Source organism: Bufo bufo, chromosome 6 (assembly GCF_905171765.1).
Source record: "Bufo bufo chromosome 6, aBufBuf1.1, whole genome shotgun sequence".
NCBI lineage: Eukaryota > Metazoa > Chordata > Amphibia > Anura > Bufonidae > Bufo > Bufo bufo.
In genome coordinates this window covers 292,743,124-292,762,770 of record NC_053394.1, presented here as the reverse complement: position 1 = coordinate 292,762,770, position 19,647 = coordinate 292,743,124, and the positions used below count along the sequence as shown (strand labels likewise).

Genomic DNA, 19,647 nt, shown 5'->3' with positions numbered 1-19,647 from the left:
TGAAAGGGGGCAATACGGGTGTGGCGGAAGCAGGGGAGTACCAATTAGGGTTTGCTAGCACCTCTGGGAGACTAAGGGCTCTACGGGCTTGTGAACGTGGTGGCTGCGACGGATGAGTTACTGCACGTGCCACCGTACCAGCTTGAACTGCCCTTCTGGTGCTCGCCACTTCACCAGGGAATACGGCAGTGCTGGTAGAAGGTCCAGGATGTGCTGCGCTGCTGGTGTATGCCGCACCATAAAAAAGATCAGCGCTAGCACCACTCTGCTGCAAATGAGGCTCATCATGAGGCTCATCATGCAGAACACTGACATGGGATCGGGTACGCCTGACCATAGCAGGGACCTCAACCTCGTCATCTTCGCTAGCGGTTAGAGTGCCACTGCTGTCTACAGGTTCATATTCTGAACCACTGGATTCAGCGGGTGAGGCGTCCCCATCGCTTTCATCCATCACGGCCAGAATCCTGTAGGCCTCTTCAGCGGAATACCCCTTGTTTGACATTTTGGACTAACTAAATTTAGGGGGTATTCCTCTGAGACTACCCAGGAAAAAGAGCAAACCTGCCTAGTAAAAAGGAGTGCTTGCGAAGTAAAGCTGCGATCGCTAATAAAGATCCAAAAAGCTCAAAAGTGATCTTTATAGCGGCGCAGCGATTTTAATTTTTTTTTGCAGTGATCATAAAAAAAATAATTCTGACACTGCGGTGGGGCGGACTGAACGCAAGTGTGAGCACAAGATCAGGCCTGATCGGGCGAACACTGCGTTTTTTGTAGAGCCTAAGGTGACCCTAATGTACTTATATAGATCTGATTGCGATCAGTCTTGATCACTTACAGATACTATATAGTACTAGTGCTGATTAGCGACAGCGATGACGCTAATCAGCGACTAATCAGTGACTGCGGTGCGGTGGGCTGGGCGCTAACTCCCTAACAAGTAGCTAAGTAACTGGCGGTGATAAGGGACCCTTACAGGGGGGTGATCAATGAGAGGGGGGTGACAAGGGGGTGATCAGGGAGTTTATATGGGGTGATCAGGGGTTAATAAGTGACAGGGGGGGTGTAGTGTATGTGTGGTGTTTGGTGCTACTTACAGAGCTGCCTGTGTCCTCTGGTGGTCGATCCAAGCAAAAGGGACCACCAGAGGACCAGGTAGCAGGTATATCAGACGCTATTTACAAAATAGCGTCTGACATACCTCTTTGATTGGATCTTTTAAAAATCTACAGCCTGCCAGCCAATGATTGCTGCCGGCAGGCTGTAGATTAACTTCTGAACTGCGCGATCCTGTGAACGCGCGCTCCTGTGAGCGCGCATTTACAGGAAATCTCAGGTCTCACGAGATGACGCCTATTGGCGTCATCGAGACCTGAGAGAGCTGCCGCACTCACGCCTATCGACGTTAGTGTGACGGCAAGCGGTTAAACAGGACATCTACTGCTACTAATCTATAATAATAAAATCCCTGTGTCCATGTGTGTGTCACCAGTTTTTTACTGGGCATGCGTGTCGTCCAATCAGGACACAACGCTACACACAAGTTTCTCTGCTCCTGCCACAGCGGCCATGAAGGAGATGCCGAGCACGCAGCACCTCCTCCCTTTTCGACCGTTTAACCCCTTTCATGCCGTGGTTCTTAGGGACCGCTGAATGGAGGGGTTAACCATCGGGCCGCTGCTCTGCTGTGGCAGCGGCCGATGCTTGAAGGTTAAACTGAGGAAGCTCCCTCACCGGGCCGCTGCACTGTGGAAGCGTCCCCATGGTTACCATGGCAACCGGACGCCTTTACAGGCATCCAGCTTGCCATGGTATATCTAAGGCTTAGGCCTCCTGCACACGAACGTGTGCGCCCCGTTGCTGTATTGTGGACCGCATTTGCGGATCCACAATACACGGGTGCCGTTCTGTGTGCATTCCGCATCACGGATGTGGACCCATTAACTTCAATGGGTCCGAAAATCCGGAGATGCGGAGTGGTGCGGGACGGAAGCATGGAACGGAACCCTACGGGAGCTCTATGGAGTGCTTCCGTGGGATTTCGTCCCGTACTTCCGTTCCGTAAAAAGATAGAACATGTCCTATCTTTTTGCGGAATGGCCGGATCGCGGACCCATTAAAGTGAATGGGTCTGCGATCCGCTGCGGCTGACCCACGGACTGTGTTAGTGCATTGTGTCATGCAATTTGCAGGCCACAGCATGACCATGAGGCGCACACGTTCGTGTGCAGGAGGCCTTAGTGTGAGTTAAATACACTACAGTACACTATACAGTGAACTGCAGTGTATTGTAAGCCATCAGACCCACTGGATCTTCAAGAACCAAGTGGGTCTGGGTCCAAAAAGTGTAAAAAAAAAAAAAAAAGTTTCAAAAGTTAAAAACCTTTCTATATCCACACATAATTGGTTAAAAATGTAAAAAATAAAAACCACTAAACATGTTTGGTATCGCCGCATCCGTAAGGACCTGATCTATAAAAAGGATCATTTTACTTTTATTGCACGGTGAACACCATAAAAAAAATTATATATATATATATATATATATATATATATATATATATATATATATAGGAATAGCAATTTTGCCCACCGCACCCACCCAAAAAAATTGTATAAAAAGTGATTAAAAAAGTCATATGTATCCAAAATTATCACCAATTAAACCGTTACCTCATCCCACAAAAAATGAGCCCCTACATAAGCCAATCATTTAAAAAATAAATATAATATGGCTTTCAGAAAATGGAGACACAAAAAGATCTTTTTCTTCAAACATGCTTTTATTGAATAAAATAAAGTTAAAAAAAAATGCACATATTGGGTATTGTGATCCAACTCATCTGGTGAACACCATAAAATAAAATGTGCCAAAATGTATTTTTATTTTCAAAAATGCTTTTATTGGGTAAAATAAAAATGCACATATTAGGCATCGCTGTGTCCACAGCAACCTGTTCTATAAAAATACTATGTGATCCAACCCGTCTGGTGAAAGTCGTAAAAAAAAAAAAAAAAAAAAAAAAAAAAAAAAAAAAAGTGCCATAAAGCCATTTTTTAATCACCTCACAAAAAGTGTAATACCAAGCGATCAAAAATTCATATGTACCCCAAAATATGGCTTTTAGAAAATGGAACACAAAAACATGATTGAAAAAAAAAAAAAAAATGTTATTGTGCAAATCCGAAATAAAATTACAAAAATAGACTTATTAGGTATCGCCGCATCGTTACAGCCTATAAAAATATCACATTATCTACTCTGTCAGGGTAAACATTGTAAAAAAACAAATAATAAAAACTGTGCTCATTCATATAAAATATATATATATATATATATATATATATATATATATATATATACATACACACACACACACACACATATATACATACACACACACACATATATACACACACACACACACACACACACACACATACATACATATATATACACATATATACACACACACACACACACACACACAACAACCTCTAGCAAAAATTTCTATACTGCAGGAATAACCCTAACAACATGCCCCCCCCCGCACCGCTCACACCAGCGAGCCGACCAATCAGGACACGGCGCTATACATGCCGCCTGCACTGCCCACACCTGCGCGCCGGCAAGCAGGTCGGAGCACCACCATTTCTGTTAGTCAGCCCCAGCCGCCATTTCTGTTAGTCAGTTCCAGCCGCTATTTCTGTTAGTTAGTCACAGCACTATCAGCCATATAAAGAGGAGCCCCTGTCAGCAGTCTGACCCACCAGTCGCTACCAGCAGTCTCAGCACCAGCAGTCATTACCAGTCGTACAGCCACCAGTCACAGTGCCAGCCACCAGTTCATGCCAGCCATCTCAACCATCAGTCAGTGCCACCAGCCACAGCCACCAGTCAGTGCCAGCAGTCTCTGCTACAGCCAGCACTCAGTGCCAGCAGTTTCAGTCACAAGCCGCATCCAGCAGTCTCAGCCACAGCCACCAGTCACTGCCAGCAGTCTCAGCCACCAGTCAGTTCCAGCAGTCTCAGCCACCAGTCGCAGTCAGTAGTCTCAGCCAGAGCCAGCACTCAGTGCCAACAGTCTCAGCCACAGCCAGCAATCTCAGCTGCAGCCACCAGTCAGTGCTAGCATTCTCAGCTACAGCCAACACTCAGTGCCAGCAGTCTCAGCCACAGCCAGCACTCAGTGCCACCAGTCTCAGTCACAAGCCGCTGCCAGCAGTCTCCACCACAGCCACCAGTCATTGGCAGCAGTCTCAGCCACAGACAGTCAGTGCCAGCAGTCTCAGCCACCAGCCGCAGTCAGCAGTCTCAGCCACAGCCAGCATTCAGTGCCAGCAGTCTCAGCCACAGCCACCAGTCTCGGCGCATATTCTACAAGCACTATTAATGAGGATATATAATACTAGCACTATTAAATAGTGATGAGCGGCATGGGCAATATTAGTTTTCACAATATTTCGCTAATTTTTCGCATAATATTCATATAAAATTTGTGAATTCTAGATTTTGTGATCTCCAGTCATTATTTTCGCGATTTCACAAATCGGCACTAATGATGCGCATATTTTCACATTTTATCAGGTCTGAATAGATATTACTGATTGGTGCATTAAGTATTGTTGTGACATGACAGCACTATGTCTATAGCATGTATGTATGGATAGCAGAGAAACAGTAATTCCTATCACACTACCTAACACCCTGCACTGGAACCTATCAGCTACATTATATCACTATCTTACCTACACTGACTATCTCCCACTTACTATCTGATAGCTTATATATATATATATATATATATATATATATATAAGCTAAGCTATAACTATCTAATGCAGGGATGCTCAACCTGCAGCCCTCCAGCTGTTGCAAAACTACAACTTCCAGCATGCGTTAATAGCTGTAAGCTGCCCAGGCATGCTGGGAGTTGTAGTTTTGCAACAGCTGGAGGGCCGCAGGTTGGGTATCCCTGATCTAATGTAATTGGATAAGGAATAGGATCCAGATGAAAGCACAGAGCACAGCATTGCTCTCCTCTCAGAACTGCAAAAAAACAGCAGAAAATGGGTGCTGGGGAGTTTCTTATATAGTAAAGGGGTAGGCAACTTTCCTATTGGTCGCTAGGGATGTTGCTAAGCTTTGACAAAGATATTGCAGACTTCTCATTGGCCTACAAGCAAGAAGAGAGGTTACTGATAGTGTTGAGCGCGAATATTCGAATAGCGAATATTAATCGTGAATATCGCAACTTCGCTAATTCGCGAATATTTAGAATATAGTGCTATATATTCTCTCTATCGAATATTCGTCATTTTTTAACATCTGAAAACATGATTCCTCCCTGCTTCTTTCTTGTGGGTCAATGAGTCATTGGCCCACAAGCAACTTAAGCAGGAAGGAATCATGTTTTCATATGGAAAAAAAAATTACGAATATTCTAAAAACGAATATATAGCAATATAGGGATTTTTTTTCCCAATCTGTACAGTTGTTCCTATACTCCTCCCCGACAAGCGTCCCCGTCACCATGGGAACGCCTGTGGGTTAGAAAATACCATCGGATCTAAGTTTTCTCTGAGATCGTGAAGACTCAGATCCAATGGTATATTCTTCCCCACAGGCGTTCCCATGGTGACGGTGACGCTTGTCAAGGAGGAGTATGCCAAAGTGGAATAACAGTACAGATTGAAAAAAAATGACAAATATTCTAAATAATGAATATATTCGCTATATTGCTATAACTTCGTTTTTTAGAATATTCGTCAAAAAATTACGATAATTCTAAAAAACAAAGTTATAGCAATATAGCGAATATTCGTAAAATACAAATAGACTGCAATTTAGCTAATATAGTGCGATCGTTTTTTTTATATAGTTAAAAAAAAATCAAAATTGGAAGTTCAGAAGAGACAAAAAAAAAAGGACTATAAAAAAAGATTATAGCACTATATTAGCTAAATTACAGTCTATTTGTGTATTTTACGAATATTCGTTATATTGCTATAACTTCATTTTTTAGAATATTCGTCATATTCTAAAAAAAAGAAGTTATAGCAATATAGCGAATATTTGTAAAATACACATATAGACTGCAATTTAGCTAATATAGTGCTATAGTTTTTTTTTTTTAATAGTGTACATTTTTTCCATATCTGAAGTTTAGAAGAGACCAAAAAAATACTATAAAAAAAAGATTATAGCACTATATTAGCTAAATTGCAGTCTATATGTGTATTTTACGAATATTCGCTATATTGCTATAACTTTGTTTTTTAGAATATTCGTCATATTCTAAAACAAGAATATATAGCAATATAGCGAATATTCGTATAACACACATATTAGCCAATAGCCATAGCCAACCAATAGGAAAGTTGCCTTATACAGTTAAAAAAATAATAATCGCAATACGCGAATAATTAAATCGCATATTATTCACGATAAATAGAATAATGACGAATATTCGATTTAGACTAATATAAGACAAATATTCAATCGAATATTCGCGAAATCGAATATGGCACCTCCCGCTCATCACTAGTTACTAATGAAAAAAAAAATAATCTAGAATATTCGCGATTACAAATATATAGCACTATATTCTACATCTTCGCGAATTCTCAAAGTGCTGATATTGGCATTTAAAATTAGCAATTAGAATATTCGCGATCAACACTACTATGAATGAGGACACAGTCTACTATAACTATTAATGCGGAGATACTTTACCTGCACTAATAATGGGGACATACTATCTAGCGCTATTAATGGGAACATACCATACTAGAGTGATTAATGGGGATATACTCTATTAGCACTATTATTATTATTATGAATATTAGCATATCAAAGGAGACCAGAATTTTCTCAGAAATCGATTTCCATAATTCGATTTTTGCAGTATCTCTTGTGGTTCAAAAGTTATCAACACAGAAAGTTGAAACAACAAGAGGGAACGATCCCTGTGATGCACATTGTGAGAGTAATGATTGATGTTAACCTTATGCACCTATGGTTTATACCTATTTATATATCAGTATAGCTGAGCCTTAATTTTGTTTTATTTGTATTCTTTACGAAATTTATCTATTCCACTGTTGCACAACATCTTGGCTCTAGAATACGTTCTGAAGGTCATCTGTAGTGCTGAGAAAGAAGTTTGTAAGGAAAGGAGTAGTATTTTACTTGATATGGAGTACAATGGTGAAATTGCTCAAGATGGAGGAGAACCTGATATTTTCCAAATGTTTTCAGGGATTCTAGGAAATATTTTTCTTCTTTCCTAGAATAGAGGATTCAGATGGTCTGTATTCTTATCCAAATTGGGTCCAGTTTCAGACAATGAACTTTTACCTATTTTCCTATTACTAAATCATGATATATTTGCCAATATGTTATCACGTGTAACTATGTAATCTGCCAGGTCTGATTTTAAGTATTGTAACCGCCTTGAAACTCCCAGTTACTCCCATTATCAAAAAGTATATTAATAAAGATATTTGGGAGGGGTCTTTCAAATATCATTTGATACAGTAGGCATTGTCTGTGTCTTTGTTATCAACTGATTTAATTAATTACTTATTTCCTGACAATTGAACTACTCTGACAACATGTTCAATGTGTTGTTCCTGGTGCTGAACACAGAACTTTGGAGTTTTGAAATTTCTGTGTTGATAACTTTTGAACCACAAGAGATCTGATTACTGCAATCGATTTCTGAGAAAATTCTGGTCTTCTTTATATGCTACATGACCCCCTTCCTTTTGGAAAAATAGCTTAAAAAATAGACCCCTCACCTATAACTTGCTGGAGTATTCAGATATTTTTAATTTATTTTTTCATTTCATAAATAAAAGGGTGTCCTGAGACTTTTGAATCACCCTGTAGTAGTAGTAGACTATGTCCTGATTGTGATAGAGTATTTCCCCATTAATAGTGCTAGTAGAGTATGTCCCCATTAATTGTAGTAGTAGAATATGTGCTGGACGTAGGCTAACAAATAAGCCCCCTAACCCATTACTTGCTACGGTATATATATATATATATATATATATATATATATATATATATATATATATATATATATTTAATTTTACCTTTAGTTTCTGAAATAAAAGGGTGTTTCGAGACTTTTGACTCACCCTGTACTAGTGCTATAAATGAGAAGATACTTTACTAGCACTATTAATGGAGACATACTCTACTAGCACTATTCATGGGGACATACCCTACTAGTGCTATTAATTGGGACATTGTCTACTGGCACTACACTCTACCAGGATTGGTAATGGGGGGTATTCTCCTTTAGCATTTAGGGCACACTGCTTACTCTATCCCCACACTTATGGTGATTTTAACCGTAACACTTTAGCTGTCATTATATAGGCTGCGTGTCCTGATGCTCTAAGATTGTGAATATTTTGAAACAGTTTAAATATTTATAAATTCAAGATGGTAAATTAATGTAATTTGCAAAGTAGAAATCTCTAGAGTCACGTAAATAATCTTGAATGGGTCCATGTTCTTCTTAATAATGTCTGTAGACTGGCATGAGACACTGTACCTGTGTGAAATGGTGATGTGTTAAGACACTTATGAACATGATGGTTAGGAATGTAATAGCCAGAAAGATCTTATGCTTCCAATTATCAGACGTCACGTTCGGATTGGCTCTGTAAGACAAATTTTTATTATTTTGCCATTAGATCTTAGTAATACATTTTGCTTATTAATATTACATACAGGAGTTTTCCAATTACTTATACACTATGTGTATCAATTGTTTGCAATTTTCAAGGTTCTCTGTTTAAGGTCCTTGAATAGAAACACTAATATTACATCCAGAGAGTGCAGTCCCTATTATATCATGTGATAAGGATGTGCTAAATAGCTCTCCTTCAGTAGGAAGAAAACTTGATCTTCATAAGAAGAGACATTTTACCTGGCCATCCAGAACCTAACTGACGAGGAACAACAACTCCAGATCTCTATTCTACAAATCGGTGATCTGGTTGATATCTCAAGTCATATTTCAAGGCGGTTTAACCAGTCAGACACTGACTTACATGGTAACCACTAGTAATGAATGGATTTCTTAAAATTCGATTCAGAATTGATTCGTCTATTTGGTCTGGTGATTCGATTTGGGTCTGACAAAATTCAATCGAAAAATACACTGTTCTTGTAGCCAGAGTAGCTACAAAGGACATCTCTTATTCTAAAGGACCCTACATGTCCATGTATTGTACAGATAGCCCATTTATTTTAGTGGGAACTGCATAATGTTTCCTCTCGCCATAGGTGGCTCTGCTGGAGAACTCAACACTAAAGATGAGAAAATTGCTTAAAATTATATATAACATTTTATATAATTAAAGTGTTCCTAAACATTGAAATTTTAAACTAATTTATTAAAAACTAATCTAACTGCCCTATAATGAAATATACCTTATTTATTTATTTTTTTGGTACTATTTCCTTGTGAAATAGGCACCTGAAATTTAGGTGCCTATCAAGCTTTAGAATCCATACTCCCATACAGCACCGTGTGTGGGATTACGGATTGAGCGCTGTAGGGACCGAAGCATCACTGCTCCTGCCTGTAAGAGTACTGCTCTGCTAAAATCTTGCATAGCATATCTATGCCAGTCTTTAGCAGAGCGGTCACAGACTCAAGCAGTGATGTGCTATGAGAGCTCCTACCTGCACCCCTCACTCCCCTCTGCTAAAGCCTTGTGCGATGGAGTGAGCTCATGCCTGTGCCTGCTCTGCTGAAGCCTGGCATAGATACAGTATGCTATGTATGTAGAGAAAGAAGGCTCCAGCACTCGTAAAAGTTTTCCGGTCCCTGTCTTTATTCCACCAAACTTGTCATGTACAAACATAGTGGCACTCCTTCCCTTATTCCTTATTTTATCCTATATTTGTATCCTATATTTTTATTTTATTTTGTTTTATTATCTCTGTCATGGTGTTAACTCTCTCACATAAAATCATATGAATTATTTTAATTCAACTTATTTCACTTATCACGGGTGTACTCTGTATTGTGTTTGAACAGGTGTCTGACATTCTGATAATGATGAGGTCTAGGCTCCCCTCCCCCCTTTCTTTGGGCGGATGGGAGCACAGTCTATATAAACTCATGGAGGAACAGACACATTAGATTATGAGTAAGAACAGAAGTGTTCAAAACGCGTAAATTGGGGGAGAGTGGGAAGGAGTGCCACTGTGTTTGTACATGACAAGTTTGGTGTAATAAAGACCGGGACTGGAAAACTTTTACCACGAGTGCTGGAGCCTTCTTTCTCTACATACATATGATGTCTGGATTGGCTTGGGTCTGTTCCGTGCACCGATTTACAGGATTGATACGGGTGAGCTGGATAATCTCCAATTTCTATTACAGTATGCTATGTAAGGTTTTAGCAGAGCAGCGCTCTTACAGGCAGGAGCAGCGATGCTCAGGCCCCTACAGCGCTCATTGCGGCCAAAAAAGGAATACATATTCGTGCTGTATAGGAGTATGGATTCTAAAGCATGACAGGCAACAGAACCTCAGGTGCCACTGCCCATTTCACAAGGAAATGATGGGGAAAAAAAAGTATATTACAAAAATTCATTTTAGGGCAGCTAGATTACTTTTTAATAAAGTATATTCTAAAGTTTAGATATACTTGAAATGTTTTTTCCGAAATCAACATTTATCACCTATTTATTTATAGGCTATATTTGTCAGTCCCATAGACTTTGAATAGAGTGCCCGCGCTTATGCTCGACTGCCACTCCATTTAAGGCCTTCCTGGCTGCGACCATGCAGTTAAGTGGAACAGGGGATGCAGGGATCTTGTTCTTGTGTTTGGTGGGGGTCTCAATGGTGGAGCCCTCTACCCTGTGTAAAGGAAATAAATGTCGAGTCCAGGAAAACCCCAACATAGAGTCCAGGAAAAAGACCAACATGTAGTGATAAAAAGGCTCTTACGTCATATTGGAAGAATTCTGTCCCACAGCAAAGTTTCAGTTCATCAATGATTGAAAGATGATATTATTGTGCAGTTTTCTACACAGTCCTACTGGGGCTGAGGTCTGGATTTTTGAAGTATTTCTTTATCTCTTTTCACAAAGAAGTCTTTTTTTTATCAACTTTGCTTGTATAATTGACATGTATTTCTAGAGAAAGAGGTAAGGGTTAACAAGGTTATGGAAATAGGAAATGATCTTTTTCTTCTCATTTTGGAAAAACAAAATATACAACCAAAATGCTGTGTAAATGGGCCCATATAACCATTGCTTAGTAACAATCTCTGAACAGGGACAGTCTACTATGAGAATGTGAGCAGTCAGCAGCTCTGCAGGAACCTGAACTAAGCAGAAATACAGGCAAGTAATTGGGGACTAAGAGAAACCCCCAGCAAGCTATTCTATTTTCAGAAGTCTCAGAGCAGTGAATGGAGCGCTTACCCCGCATGTACGGCCATGTCTCCATTCACCTCTATGGGACTGCTGGAAATAGCAGAGCCAAAAGGTCAGCTATTTTCAGAACTCCCATATTGGTTGCTGTGCTTACATGGTCTGCTCTCCTTCACTTCAGGCGCCCCAATCTGGAGATAGATTTGGGTCCCAGAGGTGGGACCCACACCTATTTGACATTGATGGTATATCCTAGTAATATACATTGAATGTCGAAGAGCCAACCACTTTAAGCTGTCATTTAAGTGATTCCACACCTCACCATCAAGGGCACCTCACCTTCTATTGGCCGAGAGACTCCAACCAGGGTGTGCCCTGGGAGAAACAACTACCACTCCTAACACCCTACAGACCACTTTAGGAGGACGACCCAGCTACCATTAGTGCCATGACAACTACCACCAACACCACTACCACTCTGGTCTTCCTCTCCATAGCCCTACTAAGATGCTGCAGATGGATGGAAGGTAAGGGTTAAAATGTCCTATAATTATGAACAAAAACATTGGGAAGTATGGTAGTTGAGGCATTCCGCAGGGTTGTGTGTGAGTGTGGATGACCAGATGGGAGTTGTAGTAATACTCATGGTTCTGATGCTCCTTGGGCTAAAGCAGGAATGTGGAAGGGTGTACCTTTCTTCCCTTCAGGTCACAAAATCCTGTTCTGCAGTTCTCCTGCCTGGTGATAGTTGAGGTGCCCTCGGTGTTGGAGGTTTTGAGGTGCAAGGCAGGGTCTTGGTTGTTGTGATGCCAACACTTTGCAGCATAGTAGTGCAGGAAGCAATGAGGAGACAGTTATGTAGCACAGTAGTTCTTTATAGAAAAACTCAAATGCAAAACTGATCAGTACAGTTCTTAGCATGAAATGGACCAGTAGTTAGTACATAGAATGCACTTTAAATAGGTGTTATAGAGTTCAAGGCAAGCATGGTGCGTCTGGTTAGCACTGATGCCTTGCAGTGCTGGGGTCTTAGGTTTGAATTCGCCCAAGGTCAACATCTGCATGGAGTTTGTATGTTCTCCCCGTGTTTGCGTGGGTTTCCTCTGGGTACTAGGGTTAAGCGAACCTGAACTATAAAGTTCGGGTTCGTACCGAACTTTAGGATTTTTGGACCCCGGACCCGAACATTTCAGTAAAAGTTCGGGTTCAGTGTTTGGCGATTTCTTGGCGCTTTTTGAAAGGCTGCAGAGCAGCCAATCAACAAGCGTTTAACTCTGTGCCCTTAGAAGCCATCACAGCCATGCCTACTAATGGCATGGCTGTGATTGGCCAGTGCAGCATGTGACCCAGCGTCTATATAAGCTGGAGTCACATAGCGCTGCACGTCACTCTGCTGTTACTAGTGTAGGGAGAGGATGCTGCTGGTGATTTCAGGGAGAGAATAGGAAAGAATCTTTGTTCAGAACGTGAATCTAACTCAGTGATCGACATACATTTATTTGTGTGGGTGCAGGGCACAATCTTTTTACCCTGCCCTGAGCCCAGTGACCGAAAAAAAAATTACTTTTATCCGTCTGTTAGGTGGGCCGCGGCGGTGGCCATTTTATGCAAGCTCAGTGCACCAGCACTGCATCTGAGCTTTTGGGACATTGAAATCCAATCTTGAAAAACTGCACTAATAATCTGGTTGTAAAAAAAAATCACCCTTTTTTGGCAATATACATCTGGTGCATTTGCAGGATTAGTCAGTGTGCAATTTAAGCTAGAAATACAGCCATAATTTTCTGGGTTTTTAAAAACACACTTTTATTGCCAAAATCCACTATTTTACAGATCTGCATGTGTGAAATTCAAGTTTAATATATACAGCTTATATATTCTGTTAGTAAAAAAAACACACTTTTTTGGCAATATACAACATCTGGATTAGTCAGTGTGCAATTTAAGCTAGAAATAGCCATAATTTTTTGGGTTTTTAAAAACACACATTTTTTTGCCAAAATCGTTAATTTCTAACGATAATTTGTTTTCCCTTAGTCCTAACAGCAGCACAGATGGGGGTTAACTGCCCCCCGTGGACTGGTAGGACCGGCGGAATTTTTAATGAGCCCAAAGAATAACCAATGAAAGAACTCCAGCTCCCCTAAAGGGAGGGGTTCGCCCCCCAGCCCACCGTGTCTATAGCAAGAAAGCACTTAGGGCGGGAAAATTTGTGCGCTGCTGTTAGGACTAAGGGAAAATAAATTATCGTTAGAAATTAACGATTCCCTTACGTCCTACCAGCAGCACAGATGGGGAGATAGCAAGAAGAATCCCCTAGGGAGGGTCCTCATGCCTGGCAGAAGTAAGAACTGTCTGCCCAAAGGCCGAAAACTCTGCTACCTTAGCATCTATTCTATAATGAGAGATGAAGGTTGATTCAGAGCTCCAGGAAGCCGCCTTACAGATCAACTCTAGGGGGAGAAGACTTCTCTCCGCGACAGAGGTAGCTACGGCCCTAGTAGAATGGGCCCTCACAAACTCCGGAGGATCTAAGGATTGGGAGGTGAAAGCTTCCCTAATGGCTTCCTTGACCCAGCAACTAATAGTAGTTTTAGACGCCTTACGGCCTTTAGACTTACCGGCAAACAGGATGAAGAGGTTCTCATCCATCCTGAATTCTCTGGATCTATCCACATAGATCTGGAGGCATCTCGATATTTCCAGTGGATGTCTAACTGGAACATCAAAGGAGGAGGCAGAGAATAATACAGGTAGAGAAATTACCTGGTTAATATTTTGAAAAGTTGGAACCTTAGGTCTAAAATAAGGTAGAAATTTTAGAAGGACTGTAAAAAGATGATGTATGGGTGTAAAGTGGAGAAAGCTTGCAGCTCAGAAATTCTTTTGGCTGAGGTTATAGCCAGAAGAAAAAACACTTTAAGAGTTAGAAACTTAAAGCTTGCCTCTTCCAAAGGTTCAAAGGGGGGAGATGCTAACCCCTTGAGAACTACTGACAAGTCCCATTGGGGAACGGGTTTCAGTATTGTAGGCTTCAATCTTTCTGCTCCCTTAAGGAAGCGTTTGATGAGCGGGTCCCGAGAATATGGTCTGTTCAGACAGGCCGAGATGGCAAAAACTTGAACCTTCAGGGTAGATGGGGAGAGACCTCTGTCTAACCCATCCTGGAGGAACTGTAAGATCGCAGAGAGGGGCGGATCTGCAGACGCCACCTGGTTGGAACTACACCATGATGTGAAGATCCTCATGATCCGGGAGTAGGCCTTCTTGGTAGACTCTGCTCTGGAATGCGACAGGGTTCTCAGGACCGACTCAGAGAGCCCATCCACTCTGGGAAGGGACTGATCAACCTCCAGGCTGTCAGGTTGAATCTGTGCAGATCTGGGCAGAGATGAGAGTCCCACGACACCAGGGTCTGCTCCGGGGGAAGTCTCCAATATTGTCCCCGAATCATCTGAATGAGCTGGGTAAACCAGGATCTCCTGGGCCAAAATGGTATGATGGCTATTACCGAGGCCTGATCCTGACGGATTTTCATCAATACCCTCGGAATCATGGAAAAGGGAGGGAAGATGTAGGCCAGCCTGAACCTCCATGGTATCGTCAGAGCGTCTATCGCCAGGGGGTTGTCCTCCCTGTATAGAGAACAGAACCTCTGCACCTTGGCGTTGAACCTGGTTGCCATGAGATCCACCTCTGGCATGCCCCATCTGAGGACTAGCTGCCTGAAGATCTCAGGATGTAGTGACCACTCCATGGTCGGTAAGCCGCGATCCGCAATGATGTTGAGGGAGCCTCGTATGTGAGTGGCAGATAGATGGGATAGGTTCAGCTCTGCCCACCGCAAGATAACCCCGATCTCTGAAAGGGGCAAGGATCTTGTGCCTCCCTGCTTGTTTATGTAAAGCACTGCAGTCATGTTGTCTGACTGGACTTTCACTGCTTTGCCCCGGATTTGAGGGGGCGAATTGGAGGAGGGCTAGCAGGATAGCACGCATCTCGCGTAGATTTGAAAAAAGATGCCACTCCTGAGGAGACCAAGACCCCCGGATATGCCCTGAGGAGACCAAGACCTCCGGATCGGGGATCCGTCTAAATGGGTGCCCCAGCCTACAAGGGACGCGTCTGTTGTCAATATGAGCCAAACTGGTTGGGTCATAGACTTCCCTGCTGGTAGATGGAACCACCATCTGAGGGAATTCCGGGTTTGGTTGGATAGGGAGCACAGGGAATCTAGCCCCGCAGGGCTGCCGTTCCATTAGTCTAGAACCTCCGATTGAAGAGGCCGGAGGTGCCATAAAGCCCAAGGGACTGTATCTGCAGCCGCTGACATGAGCCCCAACATCTTCATGAGAGTCTGGATGGAGACTCGTCGTGGGACGGAGAGGAACCTTGCCAGGTCCCGAATCCGTGCTCCTCTTTCTGGAGTCAACTAGAGGGACATCTCCAGAGAGTTGACCACTAATCCTAAATAATGGATTGAAGTCGAAGGGCTCACGTTCTACTTCTGCCAGTTGATGATCCAGCCGAGGCGGAGCAGAAAGGAAATTGCGACATGAAGATGATGAGTAAGTATAGGGACCGAAGAGGCTAGAAGAAGCCAATCGTCCAGGTAGGGAACAATGGTCAGTCCCTGGAGTCTCAGAGCTGCCACCACCGACACTACCACCTTGGTGAAGATAAGAGGGGCAGAAGAGATTCCGAAGGGGAGAGCGGCAAATTGAAAATGCCTGCGCACCCCTGAAATCTGGACCGCGATCCTGAGAAATTTCCGAGAGGAAGGATGGATCGGGATGTGGAGGTTAGCATCCTTGAGGTCCAGAGTAGCTATCACGTCCCCAGGACTGAGGATGTGGCTGACTGACCTTATGGTTTCCATCCGGAAACTGGTTCTCCTTACAAATCGATTGAGGAATCTCAAATCTATGATCATCCGGAGATCTCCTGTTTTCTTGGGTACCAGGAATACTTGAGAATAAATCCCTAGACCCTTCTCCCCTGCTGGTACCTCCTCCAGGGCTCCCTTGGAAATTTAGTCCTGAATATAAGATTCTAGGATCTTCTGTCTGGCCGGCAGGAAACTTCGAGTGGCAACGAATCTTTCTAGGGGGAGAGAAACGAGGTCTATTAGATAGCCAGTAGCCACTATGCTTTGCACCCAGGGATCTGAGATTTCCTGGGCCCATACGTGCTGGAAATGGGAAAGACGACCCCCTACAGGGAGCTGAGGGAGGGGTACGGGAAAATCCAGAGGCGTAACGACAGGGGTAGCAGAGTTTAACCAAGAGCCTCTGAGAGGCCCATAGTCAGGAGGGTTTTGCCTCCTTGGTGGGTTTACGGGAGCGTCTGGAAAATCTTCCAGACTGCCCCCCCCCCCCCCCCCCAATCTCTACGCCTGGCCTGCTGTCTGGATCTGCCTCTGTGATCTTGCCTGCCCCGGGCCCGAAAGGGTTGTTGGGGGAGACTCTCCCTTTTTATCGGAGAGTCCCTCCATGATGGTGTCCAGTTCCGAACCGAATAAGTGGTCCGGTTCAAAGGGGAGCCCACAGAGATTATATTTGGATACGTTATCCGCATTCCAGGGCTTTAGCCATAGAGGTCTCCTAGCAGCTGACACCAGAGCCATTGTCTTGGCTGTCAACTTTAGCTGTAGCTGGGATGTGTCACATAGGAAATCCATGGCCAGATTGACGGATTTAAATGCGGCCAGGATGTCGTCCCTGGAGACACACTGGTCGACATCAGTCTGGATCTGGTTCAGCTTAGAACGTAGGAAGGAAGAGACCTCCGTGGCTGCAATAGAAGTTGAGGCCGAGGCTGCGGCCGCCGAGTAGCCCCTTCTCAGGGTGCACTCTGCCCTCCTATCTAGAGGGTCCTGCAGGCTAGACCCATCATCCGCAGGAACCAGAGTGCGCCTGGACAATTTGCCTATAGCTATGTCCACCTTAGGGATGGAACCCCATGATTCCATCGGGTGAGGACTGGACCTTTTTCAGTTTTTTTTCCATTCTGTGCGCATCACAGAAAACATCTGCCTTAAAGACCCGCTGAGTCCGACAGGCGGGATCGGAAGACTCCCCTATGTCAACATCATGGTCCCCCGACCTGATGGACTTCAATAACTTCTGTGTTTTTTCGGGTGAAAAAAAAACACAAAGTCGATTCCTCCTCATCAGAGGAAGATGACCCCACAGAGAGGGGCATGGGTCTGTCAGTAGGGGCGGCAACTTCCATCGGAGTCTGGAAGGGGCCTGGTAGCCTCTCATTCAGTAGCCGTACGACACCCTTGATGGAGTCGTCCACATAAGTCTTTGCCCACTGATACATGTCTTGCATCGTAGGTTCTGTAGCGGTGCCAGAACGGTAACTGTCGCACCTGGAATAGGGGCAACTATCGTCTAGAGGCGTGTTGCAATCATAACAGGCCAGGTGTTTCCTCTTGGCCGCAGACTTCCGCTGCTGGTCTGACTCTCTAGGAGAAGCCATAGCTGAAATAAAAAAAAAGAGATTAAAACATCCCTAAAAAACTAAGGGAGTTAAACACATTAGTTAGCGGCACGAACCGGAGGAGAAAAGTCAGGCACTTGAAAATATTAGAAGCTGAAGAGAATTCAGAAGATAGCAAAAAACTCTCAACTGAGCACAGGAGACTCTGGAGCTAGCTTGTTAAAGCAGCGCAACCAGAGACAGACTGAAGATATCAGGGAGCTTAAGAAGGGAAAAGCTCCACCCAGGGGAAGAAAGCCTGTAACAGGCCCTCCCCCAGAACGTCACTGCCACAGATATCTTGTTTTAAACCTTAGTTTGGTAAAAGGAATACCCTTCCCCTTTATCTTAATCCCCCCCCCCCCTTCCCCCGTGGGAAAAAAAACCCGGCCGGCATAACCTAGTTTGCTTTAGTAACAGAAAAACACTGTCAGACCGAAAGACCGGAAGTGACGCCGCAGACGGCTGCACGTCACTTCCGGTCATGGCGGCACCCATGCCACGCCGGAATCGGAGCGCAGCCGACACATCCCAGGAGGGGAGAGCAACTCAGTGAGGCAATGCATTACCCCCAGGTATCGCTAACCCAAGCCAGCTAAATGGGGGGAATATAATAAAAATAAAGCGCATTCAATGAGCGCCTGCAATCCTAAAAAAAGGAGACAACGATGAACTCATAGTAAAACAGTCTCCAATTCCCAGAGAGTGAGAGAAAACTCGCCAGTCCACCTGTCCAAAGGACAGAAAAAAACACGGTGGGCTGGGGGGCGAACCCTTCCCTTTAGGGGAGCTGGAGTTCTTTCATTGGTTATTCTTTGGGCTCATTAAAAATTCCGCCGGTCCTACCAGTCCACGGGGGGCAGTTAACACTCATCTGTGCTGCTGGTAGGACGTAAGGGAATCCACTATTTTACAGATCTGCAAGTGTGAAATTCAAGTTTAATATATACAGCTTATATATTCTGTTAGTAAAAAAAAACAAAACACTTTTTTGGCAATATGCAACATCTGAATTAGTCAATGTGCAATTTAAGCTAGAAATACAGCCATAATTTTCTGGGTTTTTAAAAAAACACTTTTTTTTTTGCCAAAATACACAATTTTACAGGCCTTGCAGCATCAGCACGTGTGAAATTCAAGGGTTATATACTGCTGTCATATTCAGTTATTAAACAAACACCCGTTTGGGGAAAAAAAGTTTATTTTGCAGCCTTTGCTGCATATGTCATTGTGAGATACACCCTTTATATAAAGGGGTTATATTCAGTCATTTGAAATACAGCAATTATGGACACAAATCTTTAATTGCAGCCTAGTGTGGGTCAGGGCGTGTGAGAAACACCCTTTATATACAGGGGTTATATTCAGTCATTTGAAATACAGCAATTATGGACACAAATCTTTAATTGCAGCCTAGTGTGGGTCAGGGCGTGTGAGAAACACCCTTTATATACAGGGGTTATATTCTTCTATTAATAAAACACACTTTTTTGGGCAAAATGCACAATTTTTCTGCCCTTGCAGCATCAAGACGTTTGAAATTCCAGGGTTATATACTGCTGTCACATTCAGTTATTAAATAAACACCCGTTTGGGGAAAAAAAGTTTATTTTGCAGCCTTTGCTGCATATGTCATTGTGAGATACAGCTTTTACATAGTGTGGTTCTATTCAGTTATTAAACAAACACCCATTTTGGGCACAAATCTTTAATTGCGGCCTAGTCAGGATCAAGGTGTGTGAGAT

General features: G+C 43.1%; 1 protein-coding gene across 1 annotated transcript in view; it reads right to left on the bottom strand.

Moving 5' to 3' along the window:
- Positions 1 to 19,647, bottom strand: part of LOC121003065 (NXPE family member 1-like) — a 1,048,328-nt gene that overhangs the window by 967,065 nt on the left and 61,616 nt on the right. The window contains exons 2-3 of the mRNA XM_040434622.1: positions 10,989 to 11,176; positions 8,571 to 8,679 (exon numbers count right to left, since the gene is read on the bottom strand). Coding sequence (XP_040290556.1) covers positions 8,571 to 8,679; positions 10,989 to 10,993 — 114 coding nt within the window. The 5' untranslated portion in view covers positions 10,994 to 11,176. The remainder of the gene's footprint in view (positions 1 to 8,570; positions 8,680 to 10,988; positions 11,177 to 19,647) is intronic.